This window comes from Callithrix jacchus, chromosome 22 (assembly GCF_049354715.1).
Source record: "Callithrix jacchus isolate 240 chromosome 22, calJac240_pri, whole genome shotgun sequence".
NCBI classification, from domain to species: domain Eukaryota; kingdom Metazoa; phylum Chordata; class Mammalia; order Primates; family Cebidae; genus Callithrix; species Callithrix jacchus.
In genome coordinates, this window is record NC_133523.1 from 33,101,986 (window position 1) to 33,123,496 (window position 21,511).

Sequence of the window (21,511 nt, forward strand, 5' to 3'; positions counted from 1 at the left end):
TAGTGGTTACTCTAGGGATACAATATAGATTTTAACTTTTCACAGTTAGAGTTAGCATTATACCACTTCACATAGAATGCAAGCAGCTCACCTCATGCCTTCTAGAATATGCTTTCTGCATACACTTCTTCTTTGATAGAGTTTTCATTGTCCTAAAGTCCACCATTTAATAAGTGGCAGACCTCTGCGTGCTTTTTTTTTCTTTTTTTGAGATGGAGTCTCACTCTGTTGCCCAGGCTGGAGTGCAGTGTCACGATCTTGGCTCACTGCAACCTCCACCTCCCGGGTTCAAGCAATTCTCCTGCTTCAGCCTCATGAGTAGCTGGGACTACAGGTGCCTGCCATCACTCCCAGCTAATTTTTTGTATTTTTAGTAGAGATGGGGTTTCACTGTGACAGCCCAGATGGTTTTGATCTCCTGACCTTGGGATCTGCCTGCTTCAGCTTCCCAAAGTGCTGGGGTTACAGGCATGAATCACCATGCCCGGCCTCTGCATATTTTTCTCTTGTTACTAAGTAACTTGCCACCCCTAAAATCACTGTTTTGCCCCCAGGCCTTTCTTCATGCTACTGCCCTGCATAGAATACAGTTTTCCATCTTGCTGCAGAGAAGACTCAGCTCTCCATATCCCTAGTCTTTGAAGAATAACCAGACCCTGAAAAATTTAACAGGTCATTCGCTTCTCTATATGCCATAGCCTGGATGTCCTGCCATCACAGCTCTTGTGACAGTTACTCTGATGGTTTTACATGTTGCTCTCTCTGTGCCAGACAGCGGGCTCCTTGAGGTCAGGACCCTTTTATGACTGAGACCACAGCAACCATCACTGGGTGAAACACACAGTAGGTCTTCAATGTTTGTTGACTCGAAGTATGAATGGCAATGGTATGTAGCTTCCAATGTGATTTTCATTTTCCCCACCATAGATAACACAAAGCCAAGACTGTAAAAGGCCTCCCAGATAGACGATAAGCTCTAACCTGTAAACATTATGAAAATCAATACCAACTCTTGCACAGACACTTTTTTTTTTTTGAGATGGAGTCTCACTTTGTCACCTAGGCTCGAGTGCAGTGGTGTGATTTTGGCTCACTGCAACCTCCAACACTTAGGTTGAAGTGATTCCCCCACCTCAACCTCCCAAGTAGCTGGGATTACAACTGTGCACCACCATGCCTGGCTAATTTTTGTATTTTTAGTATACATGGGCTTTCACCATGTTTGCCAGGCTAGTGTTGAACTCCTGACCTCAAGCAATCTGCTCTCCTTGGCCTCCCAAAGTGCTGGGATTACAGGCATGAGCCACCATGCCTGGCCCTGCACAAACATTTTTTTCTACATGACTTAATGTCATTTTTATTTCAACAGACACCTGTGTCATTCAGAGATGTGGTTGTGGGCTTCACCCAAGAGGAGTGGCACCGACTGAATCCTACTCAAAGGGCTCTGTACCGGGATGTGATGCTGGAAACCTATAGCAACCTTGTCTCAGTGGGTAAGAACACCTTCACCATACAGTGCAGATTATGTCTGAATGACCACCTTTCCTGTCTCAGTTGCTAAAACCAACTGAAGTACTTTGGAAGGCTGAGGCAGGCGGATCACCTGAGGTCTGGAGTTTGAAAACAGCCTAGCCCACATAGTGAAGCCCCGTCTCTACTAAAAATACAAAAATTAGCTTGGTATGGTGGCGGGCACTTGTAATCCCAGCTACTTGGTAGGCTGAGGCAGGAGAATCACTTGAACCTGAGAGGCAGAGGTTGCAGTGAGCAGGGATCTCACCATTGCACTCCAGCCTGGATGACAAGAGGGAAACTCTGTCTCAAAGAACTGAAGTACCTAGAACCTCTGAAATATTTATTTAGTAATTTATTTAATGGTTATCTAGCACTTTTCTATGTGCCAGAAACTGTTTTAGCCACTTTAAAAATATTAACTTATTTCATCCTCATAAAAGCCTTATGAGCTAGTTACTGTTAGTACCACTCTTTTACAGATTTAGAAATTGAGGCACAGAGAGGTGAAGTAACTTGCCCAGAGTCACCCAGCTAATACATAGCAGAATCAGGATTTGAACCTCAGCATCTGGTAGCACAGAATACATTCTTACCCTGTGCTGCCTCAGTGGGTGTGGCTTGAGTTTCCATGGTCCTGGATCACTAATTCCTTTTGGTTCTGGACAAGGTGTGTGTTTAGTCTCCTCCCAAGTATAATGTCTGTTGTGCAGCCCTTAAAGCTGCCTGAGAGGCCCTGAAGACCAAGGAGCTCAGCCCAAGGCCTGGATCATTTCCCCGAAACAGGTTACGAAGGCACCAAACCAGATGTGATCCTCAGGCTGGAGCAGGAAGAAGCACCATGGATTGGTGAAGCAGCATGTCTGGGCTGCCACTGTTGGGGTAAGTGTGATAAATCTGGCAAAAGGGGTCCCGAAGGAGGCTAGCACCTTTGGAATTTTGTTCAGTGTTCTCTTAAAAGCCTTGACTTACCTCCGAGAGCTTCAGCCGCATGAATGACTCTTCCACTTTCATGCAAACCCACTGCCCATCTGAGTGTTTTTCTCCCCTCTACTTGATTGCATCTCTGCCCTTATGTGCTTGGTCCATCTCTCTTTCTCCAGAATCTTTCACATGCAGGCATTCTTGCAAATAAAAGCTTCTGTGATTCTCCTCTTCCTGCTTCCTATACTCTGTTCTGACACTTTCCAGATGAAATGCTTCAGAGCTACGTGCGGTATACAGTCTCATTACCCATCCTTTCCCTAATTTCTGGACTAATTTAAATCACTTCCATAGAGGACAGTGGGATCAGAGAAGAGGAAGCAGTGAATTCCATGTTGGGGTGGGCAGGTGTGAAGGAAATTGCTGAGTTGGACCATCTTAACCACCGCTGATTAACACACGGACTAACTGCCCCTCTCCCTTCAGCTCTGTGAGACATTCCAGCAATACCCATGGTACCCTGAGGGTTGATGGATGGCCCACTCTTAGGGATGCCTCTGAACTTTTGCTTCTGGGGCCCTCTGGGGTATTTTTCTCCATTAAATTGTACTCTTCAGCCCTCCTGAGATGTGGTATCCTGGTTATCAGCTGCCCTACTCTTCTTTCTTCTCTTCTGAAAATTTCATAACTGCAAATTCCACAAGAATGTGTCTAGTCAGCCTCCCTTTTTCCAGCTACTCTGTATTCTCTATTTACCTGGCTCATACTCAGCCTTTTCCTTCCAAAGAACTATTGTGTTTTCTGTTTTTCATAACATGGTCTGTTTCCAGTGATATAACCCTCTTAAGGAACTCATCCATTCTGAGAGTACATGATCTTCACAACTAGCCTCTTTGCCATGTTGAGCCCTGTTTTCTCCCTTGCACTGTCCAGCCCCTCCATTTAACCAGTCTGTGGATTACACTACAGGTGTGCACTTACCCTGTTCTTTGTCTGTCAAAAACTAAAGTCATCTTCATTTGTCCTTGCTACCCCTGACACACACACACACACTCACACACTCACACACACACACACCCCACTTCATCTTGGTTTTATTCCTGAGCTTTGCTACCATGCGGTCATTTTGAATCTTCTGCCTTTACCACTCACTCTAACTGTTCCATTCATATGTGTGGTTTTGTTAATTTTTTTCTTCTGAGAAATGGCTTTGAATCTTCCTCTCTGCCTTTTTTTCTTCTTTTTGAGACAGGGTCTCACTCTGTCACCCAGGCTGGAGTGCAGTGGCACGATCATGGCTCACTGCAGCCTCGACCTCCTGGGCTCAAGTGATCCTCCAACCTCTTAACATCCCGAGAAGCTGGGATTATATTCGCACGCTATCACACCTGCCTAGTTTTCATTTTTTTTTTTGTAGAGATGGGGTTTTGCAATGCTGCTTAGGCTGGACTCAAACTCTTGGGCTCAAGCAGTCCACCTGCTTCAGCCTCCCAAAGTGCTGCAATTACTGGCATGAGCCACCATGCCTAGTCCCTCTCCACTTTTAATTTTCCACTGTTACCTCCTACAATCAGACCCAGACTATTGGATTTGATGAATGAATGTCTTTAAGTGAGGGGTTATTAATTATTTTTGTGCCATGGACTTCTTAGGCATTCTTTTGAAGGCTATAGACCTCACTCCTACATATAAAAATACAATAAAGTTCATAAGATTATAAAATAAATGACCAAAGTACAGTAATTATCAAAATATTGTGAAAATGTGCAGTATAATAGTATAATACACTTTTTGTTTTGTTTTGTTTTGTTTTTTGAGACGGAGTTTCGCTCTTGTTACCCAGGCTGGAGTGCAATGGCGCGATCTCGGCTCACCGCTATCTCGGCTCACCGCAATCTCCGCCTCCTGGGTTCAGGCAATTCTCCTGCCTCAGCCTCCCGAGTAGCTGGGATTACAGGCACGCGCCACCATGCCCGGCTAATTTTTTGTATTTTTAGTAGAGATGGGGTTTCACCATGTTGACCAGGATGGTCTCGATCTCTTGACCTCGTGATCCACCCTTCTCGGCCTCCCAAAGTGCTGGGATTACAGGCTTGAGCCACCGTGCCTGGCCTATACACTTTTTAGTTTATATATTAATGAAGTCTAGCATCAGGTCTGATAACTACCATTATCTCAAAGAAGAGATGATTATAAACATGATAATGTGACATGAAAATAACACTATCCACAAACTAGTACCAAATCACAGGATCTACTGATACTACTGTGTTTTCTTGTTCGTATCCATGGTCAAAGGCAATGTTCAATTATAGTTAGAACTCAGTGAAAACAAAGATGTAATTTTTTTTTGTTTTCTTACTATGATTTCTTTTCTATCAAAGTTCACAACCCCCCTGATTTCTGCCCACCAAGTTAAGAACTCTTGCTTAAGTCCTAGTTAGCCTTGTTGATTTTATTCTTTTATCTGGTTCACCATAGAGTGCTTTGCCATTTACATTGTAACTAGCCCAACCTGATACACCCTTGGACGACTGCTGTACCAGTGCTTGTTAAGCCCTAAGGTGTGAGGAATCACCTGGGCATCTTGTTAAAATGCAGATTCTCACTAAGAAGGTCTGGGGCGAGGCCTCAGATTCTACACATCTAACAAACTCCAAGTAAGGCCAGAATTGCCACTTGAAGACTCACATGTTGGATAGCACGGTACTGTATAACATTGAACCTTCTTTCTTCTATAACAAGGATCAGCAAACCATGGCCTGCTGATTGGCCACCTGCTTTATGAATAAAGTTTCATTAGAACACAGCCACATTCTTATGTTTACATGTTATCTATATTTTCATGGTATAATGGGAGAGTTGAGTAATCGTGACAGAGACCGTATGGGCCACAAAGCCTTTACTTTCTGACCCTATAAGTTTGCCAACTCTGCTCTGTAATATTCTATTTTCTTTGAAATTACTGCTGTCTGTACTCTATGATTATATTGTTTTAGTCTTCAGAATCCTCGTTACTCATAGAACACTCTTTCCTGTGTTTGTGCTTTGGGTTATGGTTCATGTTCTGTATTCATGTGCTGTGCGCTCTTTAAATTTTGAGAGCATTTCTCAAATGGTATGAAGTTTCATAAGGATGATTCACTGTACTTTCTCCAGAAGACATCTGGAAAGTTAATATCCAGAGGAAAAGACGGCAAGACGTGCTTTTGAGGCAAGGTGCAGCCATAAACAAGAAAACACTGGTCAAGGAAAAACGCCATGACTATAATAAGTTTGGGAAAATATCACTTCTGAGCTCTGATCTTTTTTCTTCAATCCAGAGCCCTGATAACTGGAACCCTTGTGGAAAGAATTTGAGCCATAATTTAGACTTGATTGGTTTTAAGAGAAACTGTGCAAAAAAGCAAGATGAGTGTTACGGTTATGGGAAATTGCTTCAGTGTATAAACCATGGTAGACGACCTAATGGAGAGAAGCCCTGGGGATGCAGTCATTGTGAGAAAGCTTTCACCCGGAACCCAGCACTTATGTACAAACCAGCAGTAAGTGATTCTCTTGTGTACAAACGGAAGAGGGTTCCACCTACAGAAAAACCCCATGTCTGTAGTGAGTGTGGGAAAGCCTTCTGCTACAAGTCTGAATTCATTAGGCATCAGAGAAGTCACACTGGGGAAAAGCCTTATGGGTGCACTGACTGTGGGAAAGCCTTTTCGCATAAGTCAACCCTCATCAAACACCAGAGGATTCACACTGGGGTAAGACCCTTTGAATGCTTTTTCTGTGGGAAAGCCTTCACCCAGAAGTCACACCGCACAGAACATCAGAGAACACACACAGGAGAGAGACCCTTTGTGTGCAGTGAATGCGGGAAATCGTTTGGTGAGAAGTCATACCTCAATGTACATCGAAAAATGCACACAGGAGAAAGACCCTATCGTTGCAGAGAATGTGGAAAATCCTTCAGCCAGAAGTCATGCCTCAATAAACACTGGAGAACCCACACGGGAGAGAAGCCCTATGAGTGCAATGAATGTGGGAAAGCCTTTTACCAGAAGCCAAACCTCAGCAGACATCAGAAAATTCATGCTAGGAAGAATGCCTACAGGAATGAAAACTTAATAATTGTGGGAAATCCTTGAGCAAGATATCTGGTTTCATTGTATGTAGGGAATTTATCTTACTATTTTAATGAAGTTGGACAGTGTTTTATTATCATGGAAATCATGATCTAATTGTGATACAGACTTTTCTAGAAAATACTTTATAAAACATAAGCATGGTCACCCTGGCATGTAAATGTTTAAAAATGTATTATATGGAATAACAACAGAATACAAAATATCTGTAAAGAGACTTAAAGGCATACGATGGCATATTCCACAGAGAGCCATACAATCAGCACTATTTTTATTTTGGAATTGTAAATATGAATTTAACATAAAATGTGAATATCAGACACGTGTCACATAATATAGAGAATGCCATTCACAAAAATTTTTCACTTTAAATATCATCATTGCCTTTTGATGTCTTAACAATACAAAAAAATAACAATAATGACATGGCCCACTGTTTTTTTTTTAAAAACTTTATTATACCAGCTACATTTTCCCACCTTTTTGTAATGCATGTAAATGGCTATAGAGGTTGTTATCATCCTCTGCAGAATAATAAAGCAGTGTTTTTAAAATGTATTGTGATAAGTTGGCAAAAAGCTTTACTAAAATATAGTTATTCATATTGAAAATGCAAAGCTAAGGAACAGCATAAGAACCTGATGTTGGGTAAATGAAACACTGTAGACTTGACAGCCCAGCACACTCAATATTGATGAATTGTAGCATCACCCTGGTATATAGTATACTGTTCATATTTTCTTGGTCTTGCTGAAAATGTCTTACAGCAAATTAATAGCATGGAAACGCTATTCTATACAGGTTGTAAAACTCAGAAATGTTTCATGCACAGACCACTGAAGGAGAATTTCTTTTCTTTCTCTCTTTTTGCAAATTAATTCAAGAACATTCTTTTTTTCTTATAAATTTCCATGCAAGTGTCCTGGACACTAAATCCCAATGTTTTTATTATTTCAATGTTTGAAGAGAAGTGTGCATCCCTGAGTTGCCATGTCATCCATATAAGAAAATAAATGGCCACGTGGAATCTACATTTTTAAAGATTTGCCTCCATATAGGATTGCCTGATTCCGAATGAGAAAGGAGACATAACCACAGATATCAATACAATTTTTAAGTGATAAAAAGATACCTCATATAACTCTAATCAACATATTTTTTAAACAGAGGAAGTGGATGCTTTTCTTGTAAACTTTAAGTTATGAAAACTGCAATAAAAAGCAGAAAACTTGCTAGAACAATTATCACTGAAAAACTCAAAAAAGTGATTACAGATCTATAATGGGAAATTGAGCGAAGCTCAGATGATTTCATGCTTAGTTCTATCTGTCTCTTAAAGAAAGTAATACCAGTGTTATTTATTTTCTAACTTTTATTTTATTGTTATTTTTTGAGATGGAGTTTCACTCTCGTTGCCCAGGCTAGAGTGCAATGGTGTGATCTCAGCTCACTGCAACCTCCGCCTCCCAGGTTTAAGCAATTCTCCTGCCTCAGCCTCCCAAGTAGCTGGGATTACAGGCGTGTGCCACCACACCTGGCTAATTTTTGCATTTTTAGTAGAAATAGTGTTTCACCATGTTGGCCAGGCTGGTTTCGAACTCCTGACCCCAGGTGATCCACCCGCCTTGGCCTCCCAAGGTGCTGCGATTACAAGCATGAGCCACCGTACCCAGCCAGTACCAGTGTTATTTATTATATGGATATAATACAATCCATAAACTGTGCTGCTTGTTTGTTTTATGAAGTCAGAATAAGTGTTAACACCAAAGTCAAATACAGATATTTGAAAAAAAGAAAACTTCAGACCAGGCTTACTCATGAATATAGAAACAAAAATTATAAATAAAATACTAGCAAATAGAATTCAGCCATATACCCAAAGAATGGTATAGTAAGAATCATCCTAGGAATGCCAAGCTAGTTCAGTAATAGGAAATACTTCAATAAAATTAACAACTTAAAGGAGAAGAATCATATGAACTATCAACAGATAAGGAGAAAGCATTTCATACAATGTGTTAATATACATTGTAATAGATGGTAACTACTTAAAAAGTTTTTTAAAAAAAATTTAACTGAAACCTCATAGCATATATTATGCCAAAGGCATTTTTAAAAATCAGGAATTCAGTATTGTCTTAGAGGATCCAGTGAAGGCAATAAAAAGAAATGAATTGTTATAAGCTGCAGAAAAGGTAAAACTATCCATTTGTACTGATAATATGGTTGTACACCAATAAATGACAAGACTAATTATTTTTTGAGTTAAGCTAACTTTTCTAACAAGGCAGGGTACCAAAATCAAGAGCCATTCTCCATGCTGACAAGAAACACCTAATAATTGATATGTACTTCTTTTGGAAGTACACTAAATCTCAATGATTACTTTTTGAAAATCATTGAGAAAAAATATGAAAAAACTCATACCATTTCACAAAACATCATGTGTACCCAATAAATAATACAATTATATATCCATAATAATTAAACATTTAAAAAATGTCATGCTAGATATCAGAAGATAACTTGAAGTCATTCTAATGGAATTAATACTGTATTGGCAAGAAACAGGTAAATAATGGAACACAGCAGAAAATTCAGAAATTGATATATATGGATTTTTTCATAGGTGAAAAAGGTGGAATCTCAAACCATAGGGCAAAAGAGTAGTTTACTTAAAAAGAATTCTGGAACAATAACTTTTTAATCTTGAAGGAAGAAAAGTTAGATTAACAGCACAAAAGTAAATTATGGGTGGATTTAAGACAAAATTTTCAAACAACACAATTCTTAAAAGAAAATCAAAGGAGCCTACATGTACAGTCTAGGAGTTGGGAGAGACTAACTTTACCAACACAGGACACTCAGAAGCTACTTAGAAATAAACATTTGAAGACCGGGTGCGGTGGCTCTTGCCTGTAATCCCAACACTTTGGGAGGCCAAGGTGGGCAGACCACCTAAGGTCAGGAATTTAAGGATAGTCTGGTCAACATGGTGAAACCCTGTCTCCAATAAAAATACAAAAATTAAGCATGATGGTGCATGCCTGTAGTCCCAGCTGCCTGAGAAGCTGAGGCATGAGAATTGCTTGAACCGGGGAGCTAGGGTTTGCAGGGAGTTGAGATGGCGCCATTGCACTCTAGCCTGGGCAACAGAGCAAGACTCCGTCTTAAAAAAGTAAATAAATGAAATAAACATTTGACTCCCTAAAAGGCACAATCTTTTGAGTGACAAAAGATGCCATAAACAGGCCGAGCGCGGTGGCTCAAGCCTGTAATCCCACCACTTTGGGAGTCCGAGGCGGGTGGATTACGAGGTCAAGAGATCGAGACCATCCTAGTCAACATGGTGAAACCCCATCTCTACTAAAAACACAAAAAATTAGCTGGGCATGGTGGCACGTGCCTGTAATCCCAGCTACTCAGGAGGCTGAGGCAGGAGAATTGCCTGAACCCAGGAGGCGGAGGTTGCGGTGAGCCGAGATTGCGCCATTGCACGCCAGCCTGGGTAACAAGAGCGAAACTCCGTCTAAAAAAAAAAAAAAAGCCATAAACAAAGCCAATAGATAATAGATTGTGGGAAAATATTTGTAGAGCTGATCAGAGAGAAGGCACTCATCAAATGGACAGGAAAAAAACCCAGTAGCCAAACACGGCAAAGAATATGAGGTGACAGATGTGAGATGAGCAAATATAAGTGGCCGAGGGACCTGTCCAAAAATGTTTATCCGCAGTAGTCATTTGGCGATGCAGATTTAAAGTTAAAATCAGATATCACTATGTAACAGTGTTTTTAGCTGTCAGAACAAAAGATGTTATACATTGCTGGTGGAGAAATAAATTCTGAAAAGTAATATAAATTACTCTTTTGGAAAGAAATCTGGTAATATTTAGGCTGGTGCGGTGGCTCATATCTGTAATCCTAGCACTTTGGGAGGCTGAGGTGGGCAGATCGCCTGAGGTTGGGAGTTCAAGACCAGCCTTGCCAGCATGGTGAAACCCTGTCTCTATTAACAATGCAAAACTTAGCCAGGCACAGTGGCAGATGCCTGTAACCTCAGCTACTCGAGAGGCTGAGGCAGGAGAATCGCTTGAACCCAGGAGGCAGAGACTGCAGTAAGCCGAGATCACACCATTCACTCCAGCCTGGGCAACAGAGTGAGACTGTGTCTCAAAAAAAAAAAAAAAAAAAAAAAATCTGGTAATGACTAAAATACTTTGGTCACTTTGGAGAATCTTCCCTTAGAAGTAAAAGCCCCAATACGTAAAAGACGGATGAACTTGTGAACATGGACATTTATTGTAAAATTGTTCCTAATGGCAAAACAAAACAAAACACCAATGCGAAAACTAGAATCAGAAAAAATCCCCATCAGTTGGGAAATTGGAGGAAGGGAAGAACTATAGTATATCCATTCTGTAGAATGTTGATATAGCCATTAAGGTGGACAGATTAAAACTATGCTAGAGGCCGGGCGTGGTGGCTCAAGCCTGTAATCCCAGCACTTTGGGAGGCCGAGACGGGTGGATCACGAGATCAAGAGATTGAGACCATCCTGGTCAACATGATGAAACCCCGTCTCTACTAAAAATACAAAAAATTAGCTGGGCATGGTGGCGCGTGCCTGTAATCCCAGCTACTCAGGAGGCTGAGGCAGGAGAATTGCCTGAACCCAGGAGGCGGAGGTTGTGGTGAGCCGAGATCGCGCCATTGCACTCCAGCCTGGGTAACAAGAGTGAAACTCCGTCTCAAAAAAAAAAAAAAACTATGCTAGAATACTTGAGTGGAATTCCACAATGTTCTCTTGAGTGGAAAATGCAAGATAGTAAGTTTGTTAAATATGACTCCATTTTTGTAAATGGCTAACAAAATGTCTCTAGGTGTTTATCAGCAATAAACAGGTATCTATATATGTTTATTTGATTTTATGTGCATGGAGAAAAATATAGAAGAGTATGCATTGACTTGGAGGGAGGTGGGTAATGCAGGTAGGGTATGGGAGAGTTAGGGGTATAGGGAAAAGGAAAACCAAGAAAAGGAAAATACATAAATGACTGAATCATGTGTGATACCACAAATGTGTAAGTTAGTAGATTTGGCTGGGAATGGGGAAGCTAGAATTCTGCTAATTTGTGGGGATGTTCATGGTATATATCGTTAATTGAAAAGGGTACATTTCATAATACTGTTTATGATTCTATTTTTTTTAAAGTTAAAACTCCTATGTGTGTATAGATGCATGTGGAAGTTTATGTGAATGAGAAAAGTGTAGAAAAATATACATGAAAGTGTTAACATTCAGTGGTTTCCTTGGTGGAGAAGGCTAATAAGTTGTGTAAATACTTTTGCATTGTATATTACTTTTGAAATTTGAAAAACATAAAATAAAGGGGGAAAACATTTCAAACGAAATGAAGCCTTGAAAATGTTTCTATTTTCTAACAAGATGGCACCCTGGCTTGGTCTAGGGTTGAGGTTAGCATTATGGAAATGACATCTTGTCATCTTTGCTGCATTCTGTTAGAAACAAGTCATAGGTCCCAGTCATACTCAAAGAGAAGGAATTACACATGAGTGGAATTTCTCTTTCCAGACTGCCAGGCAGCAAGGATCGTTGGGGGCCATCTTGGAGCCTACCCACCTGTTGGGGTCCGGCACGTCTGCTGGGGGGATACCGACCTGCGGGAGTCCCTGAGACCACAGACGTAGATGTCTCGTTCAACCTGAGGGAGAGAGCGCGCGGAAGTGAGACAGGATAGGAAAGTGGAGTCTGGAGGTCTGAGTGACTTGCAGTCAAACAGCAACTTTATTTATGTAGGTGACAGCTTTTATACCTTTTTTCTTGTTACATTTACTTTAGCTCAGCAGAAAAGGGGGCAAACAGAAAAGGGAACAGAAATCACGCAAAAATAGTTATCAGGGGCCTGTGATAATAGCTTACAAAGCAGTTTAAGAGTTAATGTATGTTTTTCAAAGATACACAGTGCAAGCAAACAATGGTGCCCTTAAGGTGGCTTGTTAACTATGTTTTCCATCAGGAGGTAGAGCAAAGGCTCAGCTCCTGAGAAAATATGGGCAGGGGTCTTTGCCCCTCTCAGGCACCTCAATTGCAGCAAGCTTATTGCTTACACAGAGACTAAAGGGGATAGGAAGCAGTCAGCACAATGTCCTCATAAACCGCAGGCCCTTATTCTGCATTCTGCTTTTGCCTCAGTGGCTTAGCCATTTTTACCTCAACTCGACAGCCCTTGAGAGTGGGGGGAGAGCAGGAAGGTCCAGCAGCCAAGATGGGGCGAGTCACGCTGTCTCAAGCCCTTGGCGTGAACACTGCACCCACCTCATCAGGGAAACTCTTATTTGAAAGTAGGAAGGAGTGAGGATGGCAACTGTGTTGGACAGTGATTTAAGTAAGCCACATACTTGCTGCTGGGTACCATGAGTGCACAGATGCTAGATGTGCTTGCTGGGAGTTCTCCACTAAACAGAAGTATTCGTTTACCCACAAGTACATACTGAGTGCTTACTATGAACTGGGCACTGTTCTAGGACCTGGGGATAAAACAGTAAACAGAAAGAGAAGTGTTGATAATTGGCAGGAAGCAAAATGAAATAGAAGGGGGTTAGATTTTAGATGCAGTAACTAGGAAAGCCCTCAAAATGACCTCTGCATAAAGATCTAAAGGAAATGAGGGATGGAATGGTGCAACTGCCTAGAAACATGTATTCCAGGCAGAGGGAACAGCAAATGCAAACACCCTCAGGGAATGTGCCTGGAGTGTTGGAGACCAGAAAGGAAGATGTTTTCTTGTTGAATAATAAATTATCCCCCAAACTTAATGACCTAAAACAACAATAAACGTCTTTTAATTAGAGCGTTTACCAATCTCTAAAAGCAGAATGTTGCTATAGATTGACTCTATCTTCAACTAGAACATAAGCTATCAGCGGCCCAGCCTTTGTCTTACACACTGCTGTGTGCCACACTTCTAGGAAAGTGTCCAGCACATAGTAGGAACTCAGTCAGCATTTCTTGAATGAGTTAAGTGACGTAATGTATACAGGCCACATTCTGAGCTGCTGGGGAAGCCAGTAGTTGTATTTCTAGTAGGCACTCAGGGGATGCCAGTACTTATGGGTCATGACTGATACTGCCAGGAGCAAGTCTCAGTATTGTTCTTTGGAAGTAAGAATTGTAGATGTAGGGTCTCCATTGAAAGGCTTCTTCTGGATGTAGTCTTCCTTTTTCTTCCTAATTACTTTCATCATGTAATAAAGACACACTGATTGGCAATATAGATGGAAACAGATGGTTCCTAAATTTACTTTTTTTGAATGGCTAATTTAGTTGACTCTTGGTTATCTGGGGACAGATTAAATGGTATGCATTTAGCCATGGTATGAAATAACACTGGGCCTGGTACCATGAAGAAGTGAAATCACAGTAATGTAAGCAAACATGAATATGTTTATACTATCATGTAATTCTGTTGAGAATTATTTGGTACCTACTCCAGCTTGGGAATGTTCCGTGATCTCAGGTGTCCGAGTAATTTTTGGGAGCAGTGCCTGCTTTCTCTTCCAGTCTCTAATGAACAGAGGTTGGCATATGGGAATGGCAACATCTACACCTGGGCTGTGCTGTGATTGGTGGAGATTTCTAACATATTGGCTGCAAAGACTCAGGTACTTACAGTTCCAAGAACATTTGTATGCGTTTTTGGAAATGGTAAATATATTCTGAAATATAGGATGTGAACTTCAGCAGAATTCATTTCAAATGATCTTTTCGGTGGCTTTTTAATTGGTTTTACCCTAACTAGGACTCACGAGCTGTGAGACCTTTTCCTTCTGCTCTTTTTGACTGCTGCAAAATTATTTCTTGCCATAAACATGAATGCACATGCATACCTGTGGGCTAACCATGTGTGTAGGATGATCCCAGGTTTAGCATTTCAGCATGAGAAGGCACATGTGCTACATTATGAAAACTTACATGCTCTGAGTAAATCCTAATAAAAGACAATTATGAAGGTATATATAAAGTATATTTAATTTGTTGCTTTTTATTTGATATGGCATAGTCACAAAAATGCAATAGTCCAATATAGTATTAATTAGAAATAGATAATTTTACAAGTGCCTTAATGGAAGCAATCATGTTTAATGTAGGAAATTTATTTTTATAATTAATTAAAGGATAGATATTGTGTGGATATTTTTTTCCCCAGAGAACCACAGGAGGAAAACAAAGCTTCTTTCCTGAAGGAGAAAAACATTAGACTGAAGTGAGTTATGCACTTTTCCACAGCCTTACCTTTGACAAGATTTCTGTTTTAAAATCGTTTCCCTCATATCCTTATGTTGTTTGGTATGTTTCACTTTATGACCCCTTGTATTGGCAGAAAAGAGTCCCCAAAGATAAGACAAGGACGGTCATGTTGTAAAAGAAGCCCAAGGCTGAAGATTGAAGAAGGGAACTTGGAACTTCCAAGGGAACTGGAGACAATGGAAATCTCATCATGTAAGTTGGATGCTAAAACCTTGTTTTGAAGGGATGAAGATTTTATGTGTATTATTTGCTCATCACAGAAAAAATCTGAAACAAAATGGCTGGGTAGGACCTTTGTTAAAATATTATTTAGTCGAGGCCGGGAAGGGTCGCTCATGCCTACAGTCCCAGCACTTTGGGAGGCGAAGGTGGGTTGATCACGAAGTCCCAAGATTGAGAGCATCCTGGTCAACATGGTGAAACCCCGTGTGTACTAAAAATACAAAAATTAGCCGGGCATGCTGGTGCGCACCTGTAATCCCAGCAACTCAGGACGCTGAGGCAAGAGAATAGCTTGAACCCAGGAGGCAGAGGTGAGCCGAGATGGCGCCGTTCCACTGCAGCCTAAGAAAAAACAGTGACACTCCATCTCAAAAAAAAAAATTTCTTAAGTGGAAACAGTACCTCAGAAACAGATTTCATCCACTGATTAACCTCCTCCACGTGGTTACATTCTAGATTTAGATGTCAATAAGAGTGACAATCTCCATTTCTTTATATTCTTATTTTTGAGATGAAGTTTCGGTCTTTTTATTCAGGTGGAATGCAATGGCCGATTTCAGCTCATCACAACCTTCGCCTCCTGGGTTCAGGCAATTCTCCTGCCTCAGCCTCCTGAGTAGCTGGGACTACAGGCACGCGAAAGCATGCCCAGCTAATCTGTTTTGTATTTTTAGTAGAGACGAGGTTTCACCAAGTTGACCAGGATGGTCTGGATCTCTTGACCTCGTGATCCACCCGCCTCGGCCTCCCAAATGCTGCGATGACAGGCGTTAGCCACCAGACCCGGCCCGACAATCTCCATTTTTAACGCGGAGAATTATTTTCCTCTTGACAAGAGACGTTGACAGCGGTCTCTGTCTATAGGCCATGAAAGGAGTTTGATCTAAACGCTTTGCACCGAGATGATTTTGTTTTCTGCCTTAAAAATTAAGCGCCTAAACTCTGTTAGCGTATAGGGCTTGGCTTTCTTGGAGGGGTCCTCAGCGGCATGCCTGGACATCCTTCTCGGGCTTGGATTCGGCCCAGAAAGTTTCTGAGAGGCTGTCTCCACCTGCCCTGCCCCAGGAGAGGCCAGTTCCTGGTGTTGCCACCTCGGCTGTACGCTGGGCTTGCCGCTTTGTCTTTCTTCCCGCCTTTTCCGGACAAGAGTGCCAAGAAGCAGGAGTTCCTGGGCTTGGAGACCAAGGCAGGGCGACTTGGTGTGTGGCCCAGATCGAAGTGGCGCAGTGCCTCATGGAGGCCGGGAACGTTCTGCTGACAACCTCCCCGAGGGTCTCAGGCATGTTTGTGGGGTCCAGCGACTCATGCCACACCTCACCAGACTGAATCTCCAGCCCCATGGGACCGGATCGCTGCCCACGCCATCCGATCCGGAATCCAGTGGGAAGAGCAGTCCCGAGTGCCCACCTGAGGATCGGTCTGAAGCGCCCTCCTCCTCCTCCACCGGACCCGAACAGGAAGCGGGGCTCAAGGAGGTCCTGAGGTCAGGAGAGTCGGGCTCCCGCGCTGCTTGTGGCACGCAGCCTCCTTCCCCGGGGTCGCCTCGGGAACCGCCTCCAGCATTTTCCTCTGCGGCTGTGGCCGGAGACAAGAGCGCCGGCATTGCGGCTGGCCAGCCGGGCACGCCAATGCACCTGCGCGAGCGGCGCGTCACAGGCCCGAGTGGCGCGTCACAGGCGCGAGGGCTGAGCCGGGGCTGGCGTCACAGTTACTGCCCCCGTGGCCCGGGAAACGGTTTCGGAGGCTTCGCAAAGCAGGTGCCCACTGCGATCGTCGCCGCGGTCCTACGATTTCAGGAGCCGGGCAGGGCGGAACCAGGCTTAGAAACGCTCCGGCTTAGCTTCAGGGATGCCCAGGGTGATCCCCAGGGAACCCCACGATGCTTCAGGCCTGCTCAGACGGTGTGGGAGTGCGTCTCCTTGAAAGCTGTCTCTGCTGGGATTTCCACATACGGCCAGCCTGTGTGTCGCGGGGCTGGTCTCTCCCCGAGGGTCTTCCCGGCAGAGGGCAGAACCGCGGAAGCTGTGGGATGTCTCTGTGTGCTCTGTGAGTGTCTGTGTGTGTGTGTGTCAGAGAGAAAGTGTATGTGTATATGTTTCTGTGTGTGTGCGTGTGCGTTTGTGCCAGCGCTGTATCCTGGACACGAGTGTGGCCATTGCACTCCAGCTCTGTTTCTCTGCAGTCCACCTACCTTCTGGTGCGCTTCTGTCCTTGGCTCAGCTCAGGGGCTGTGGGGCCCATCCTTCTTTGCTTTGCTCCTGGATTCTAAAGCCTCAGTGTAGTGGAGGTCTGGCTCCCGCCCGCAGGTGTCCTAATCACCTTCCCATCCCATGAAAGTATATATAAAGTATATTTAATGTGTTACTTCTTCTCTTCTGTGGCATACACTGTCACAGAATCCAGTGATCCAAGACAGTATTAATCAGAAATAAATTTTTCAAGCGACTAACTGAAGCATTCCTGTTTAACACAGAACATTTGTTTTTATCATTAATTCACCTTAGATAAGCCAGACGCGGTGACTCACGTCTCTAATCCCAGCACTTCCGGAGGCCGAGGCGGGCGGACCACGAGGTCAAGAGATAGAGACCATCCTGGCCGACATGGTGAAACCCTGTCTCTGCTAAAATGACAAAACGTAGTTGGGCGTGGTGGGGTTTGCCTGTAGTCCCAGCTACTCCGGAGGCTGAGGCAGGAGAATTGCCTGAACCTGGGAGGCAGAGGTTGCAGTGAGCCGAGATCATGACACTGCACTCGAGCCTGGCGTCAGGTGACAGAGGTGACTCTGTCTCATAAAAGAAAAAAAAAAAAAAAAATTAACGTTAGGTATTGTGTGGATTTCTTTTTTCCCCCGAGAACCAGAGGAGGAAAACAAAGTTTCATTCCTGATAGCAAAAAACACACGGTTGTAATGAGTTAAGAACTTATCCATAGACTTACCTTTGAGACGTCTTCGGTTTTAAAATCGTTTCCCTCATATCCTTATGTTGTTTTGGTATGTTTCACTTTATTACCCCTTGCATGGCAGGAAAGAGTCCCCAGCGACAGAAGACAAGGACGGTCCGTGGTGGAAAAGAAGCCCAAAGCTGAAGACTGAAGAAGCGAACTTGCAACTTCCAAGGGAACTGGAGACAATGGAAATCTCATCATGTAAGTTGTATGCTACAACCTTGTTTTGAGGGGATGAAGATTCCTCGTGTATTATTTGCTCATCACAGAAAAAAACCTAAAACAAAATGGCAGGGTAGGACCTTTGTTAAAATATTATTTGGTCGAGGCCGGGCACGGTGGCTCATGCCTACTGTCCCAGCACTTTGGGAGGCGAAGGTGGGTCGATCACAAAGTCCGGAGATTGAGACCATCCTGGTCAACATGGTGAAACCCCGTGTGTACTAAAAATACAAAAATTAGCCGGGCATGCTGGCGCGCACCTGTACTCCCAGCTTCTCAGGAGGCTGAGGGAAGAGAATTGTTTGAACCTAGGCATTGGAAGTTGTGGTGAGCTGATATTGCATTGTTGCACTGCAGCCTGGGCCAAAAGAGCGAAACTCCATCTCAAAAAAAAAAATTATTTAGTGGAAACAGTTTCTCAGAAACAGATTTCGTCTACTGATTAAGCTCTTACATATGGTTACACTCTAGATTTAATAAGAGTGACAATCTTCATTTTTTAAATTTTTTTTTTTTTTTTTTGAGACAGAGTTTCGGTCTTGTTATTCAGGCTGGAGTGCAGTGACTGATCTCAACTCACCGCAATTTCCGCCTCCTGGGTTCAGGCAATTCTCTTGCCTCAGCCTCCTGAGTAACTGGGATTACAATCACACGAAACCATGCCCAGCGAATTTGTTTTGTATTTTTGTAGAGATGGGGTTTCACCATGATGACCAGAATGGTCTGGATCTCTTGACCTCGTGATCCAGCCCCCTTGGCTTCCCAAATGCTGGGATTGCAGGCGTGAGCCACGAGACAATCTCCATTTTTAACACAGAGAATTATTTCTTTCTTGACAAGAGAAGTTGACAGCGGTCTCTGTCTATAGGCCATAAAAGGAATTTGATCTAAAGACTTTGTACTGAGATGATTATGTTTTCTGTCTACAAAATAAAGTGACTCAACTCTGTCAGCATAGCATGCTTGGGTTTTTTGGAGGGGTCCTCAGCGGCTTGCCTGGATATGGTTCTCAGGCTTGGATTCGCTCCAGAAAGCTTCTGAGTCGCTCTCTCCACCTGACCTGTCCCCAGGAGAAGCCAGTTCCTGGTTTTGCCACCTCTGCTGTATGCTGGGCTTGCCGCTTTGTCTTTCTTCCTGCCTTTTCTAGACAAGAGTGCTGAGAAGCAGGAGTTCCTTGGCTTGGAGACCAAGGCAGGGCTACCTGGTGTGTGGCCCAGTGATTGAAGTGGTGCAGTGAATTCATGGAGGCCGGGAACGTTCTGCTGAAAACCTCCCCGAGGGTCTCAGTATGTTTGTGGGGTCCAGCGACTCGTGCCACACCTCACCAGACTGAATCTCCAGCCCCAGTGGACCGGATTCCTGCCTACACTGTCCGATCCCGAATCCAATGGGAAGAGCAGTCCCAAGTGCCCACCTTATGGTCGGTCTGAAGCGCCCTTCTCCTCCACTGGATCCGAACAGGATGGTCGGCTCAAAGAGGTCCTGAGGTCAGGACTGTCGGGCTTCTGCGCTGCTCGTGCCAGGCAGCGTCCTTCCCCGGGGCCACCTCAGGTACTGCTTCCAGCATTTTCCTCTGCGGCTGGCGACAAGAGCGCCGGCATTGGGGCTGGCCAGCTGGGCACGCCAATGCGCTTGCGCCATTGGTGCATCACAACCACTAGTGGGGGCTGGGCTTTTGTCACAGTGACTGTCCCGGTAGCCTGGGGAAGGGTGTCGGCATCTTGGCAACCAGGCGCCCTCTGTGGCGGTGAGTTGGGCGACGGGGGCCCTTCTCCCGCGGATCATCACCAAGGTCCCGCGATTTCAAGAGTCGGACAAGGCGGAACCAGGCTGAGAAAAGGTTCATCGGAGCTCGAAGATTGCACCCCTTATTTCCTTAGGATTCCCCTGTTGCATTAGGCCTCCCTAGGCGGTGAGGGGGTGCATCTAATTTATTGTGGTCTTCTGTGGGGTGTATAAATATTTGCCTGCCTTTTTTTCTGGGGCTGCTCTCTCTCTAGACTTGCCTCCTGATAACAGAGCCTCTCAGCCTCAGGAGCTTCTTGGCTCTATGTTTCTGTCGCGTGTTTGGTGTCTTCGTGTGTGTGGTGTTCTGTGTCTGTGTGTTTGAGTTTGTGTGTGTGTGTGTGGTGTCTGGTCAAATGGCTGTGGCTCATGTACTGGAGGTCTTTTTCTCTCATGTCTGCCTACCTTATGGGGCGCCTTACTCTGTTGATGCGCTTGGGCTGCAGGGCTGTGTGGTCTTGTTTTGCTTGTTCCTATAGCCTCGGTGAAGTCAAGGTCTGGCTCAGTCCTTCAGGCGTCCAAAGCATATTTCCATCTTGAGAGGTCCGTTTTTAGAGAGAAGACGAGCACACCACCCTCTGGAACAGACAAGTCCAGGGGCCCATTTTCCTGTGGCACAGCCAAGGCCAGACTCTAGCCATGGTGTCCTCCCCACCCCTCGAGCCCACTTCTAATTTCGTCACCAGAGGAGCAGGTTGTTCAGGAGGTGATCGGGCACTCCTTCATCCGTCATCCTCTTCGGGGAAAGGGGATGCAGAAATAGGGTTAGATGGGGGTGAGGATACAATCTGGTTAGGTGTGGAGCGAGTCCGGCATCTTCACCTGCAGGAGATGTTCAGACACATGTCAGAGATGGTGCTTCTCCCCTTCTTCACTACACAGCCTGTCCACACCATGGCCCATTGCTGGCAAAAGAAGACACCAACGTTAGGAGAATATTTGGATAGCAAACTGGTGTTTCTGGCCAGCTCTCAGATTCGGCCCTCATTCCTGGAGCCACGTGGGAGTATGGATGGATTGATCGTGATCCTGCCTGGGCTGTGGCCTCTTATTTTCCCTCCCTCTTTTCCTGCCTTCCATGTTTTTCCGTGGTCTGACTCAATGTCTTCCACAGCAAACGTTTTCCAATTCGTCCAGGAACACCGTGGGTATCCATGTCATGAGTGTTTCCTTCTAAACACTCATTTCTTAACAACTGGGTAGCTGTGATGATGACTGCAGGCCCTGCCAATAGTTTGACTGCAGCTGCATCAGAGTCTCAATTACAACCACTCAGCTATAGCAGCTCCCATATTCCTGACCCTCAGAAAGTCTTTGAGATACTAAATGTTTGTTGTTTTAAGCTTCTGAATGTTTGGTAATTAGCTATGCAGCGGTAGATAACTTCGATGCTGTGTTAAAATGCTGCAATTCAAATTTCTGAAT

General features: G+C 43.9%; 2 protein-coding genes and 1 long non-coding RNA gene across 41 annotated transcripts in view; 2 read left to right on the forward strand and 1 right to left on the reverse strand.

Moving 5' to 3' along the window:
- The window catches only part of ZNF793 (zinc finger protein 793), a 27,343-nt gene extending 15,348 nt beyond the window's left edge, over positions 1-11,995 (forward strand). For 13 of the 21 annotated variants that reach the window (XM_008987872.5, XM_078358903.1, XM_035283454.3 and 10 more), the window contains 3 exons: positions 1,370-1,496; positions 2,302-2,397; positions 5,599-7,136. In XM_008987872.5, the coding sequence (XP_008986120.2) occupies positions 1,370-1,496; positions 2,302-2,397; positions 5,599-6,581 (1,206 nt within the window). In that variant the 3' untranslated portion in view covers positions 6,582-7,136. 21 annotated transcript variants of the gene reach the window in all.
- LOC144580735 (uncharacterized) overlaps positions 1-16,725 on the reverse strand; it is a 17,056-nt gene extending 331 nt beyond the window's left edge. Inside the window, exons 1-2 of the long non-coding RNA XR_013530792.1 lie at positions 16,538-16,725; positions 12,221-12,302 (exon numbers count right to left, since the gene is read on the reverse strand). This is a non-coding gene — a long non-coding RNA (uncharacterized LOC144580735). The remainder of the gene's footprint in view (positions 1-12,220; positions 12,303-16,537) is intronic.
- LOC128928101 (uncharacterized) lies at positions 12,271-19,657 on the forward strand. 19 transcript variants are annotated; one of them, XR_013530753.1, is made up of 8 exons: positions 12,271-12,393; positions 14,162-14,262; positions 14,808-14,864; positions 14,982-15,100; positions 15,667-17,176; positions 17,635-17,736; positions 18,159-18,280; positions 19,449-19,585. XR_013530753.1 is itself a non-coding variant. In XM_078359176.1 (8 exons), exons 5-8 carry the CDS (start codon positions 16,435-16,437, stop codon positions 19,523-19,525), a joined length of 1,011 nt encoding a protein of 336 aa, XP_078215302.1. In that variant the 5' UTR covers positions 12,271-12,393; positions 14,162-14,262; positions 14,808-14,864; positions 14,982-15,100; positions 15,667-16,434; the 3' UTR covers positions 19,526-19,657. The 19 variants fall into 19 exon arrangements, 8 of the variants coding, with proteins under 8 accessions (XP_078215302.1, XP_078215301.1, XP_078215306.1 ...); XR_013530755.1 differs by having other exon boundaries at positions 19,372-19,506; XR_013530756.1 differs by lacking the exon at positions 19,449-19,585 and adding an exon at positions 19,315-19,441.
- The last annotated feature ends 1,854 nt before the right edge of the window (positions 19,658-21,511 follow it).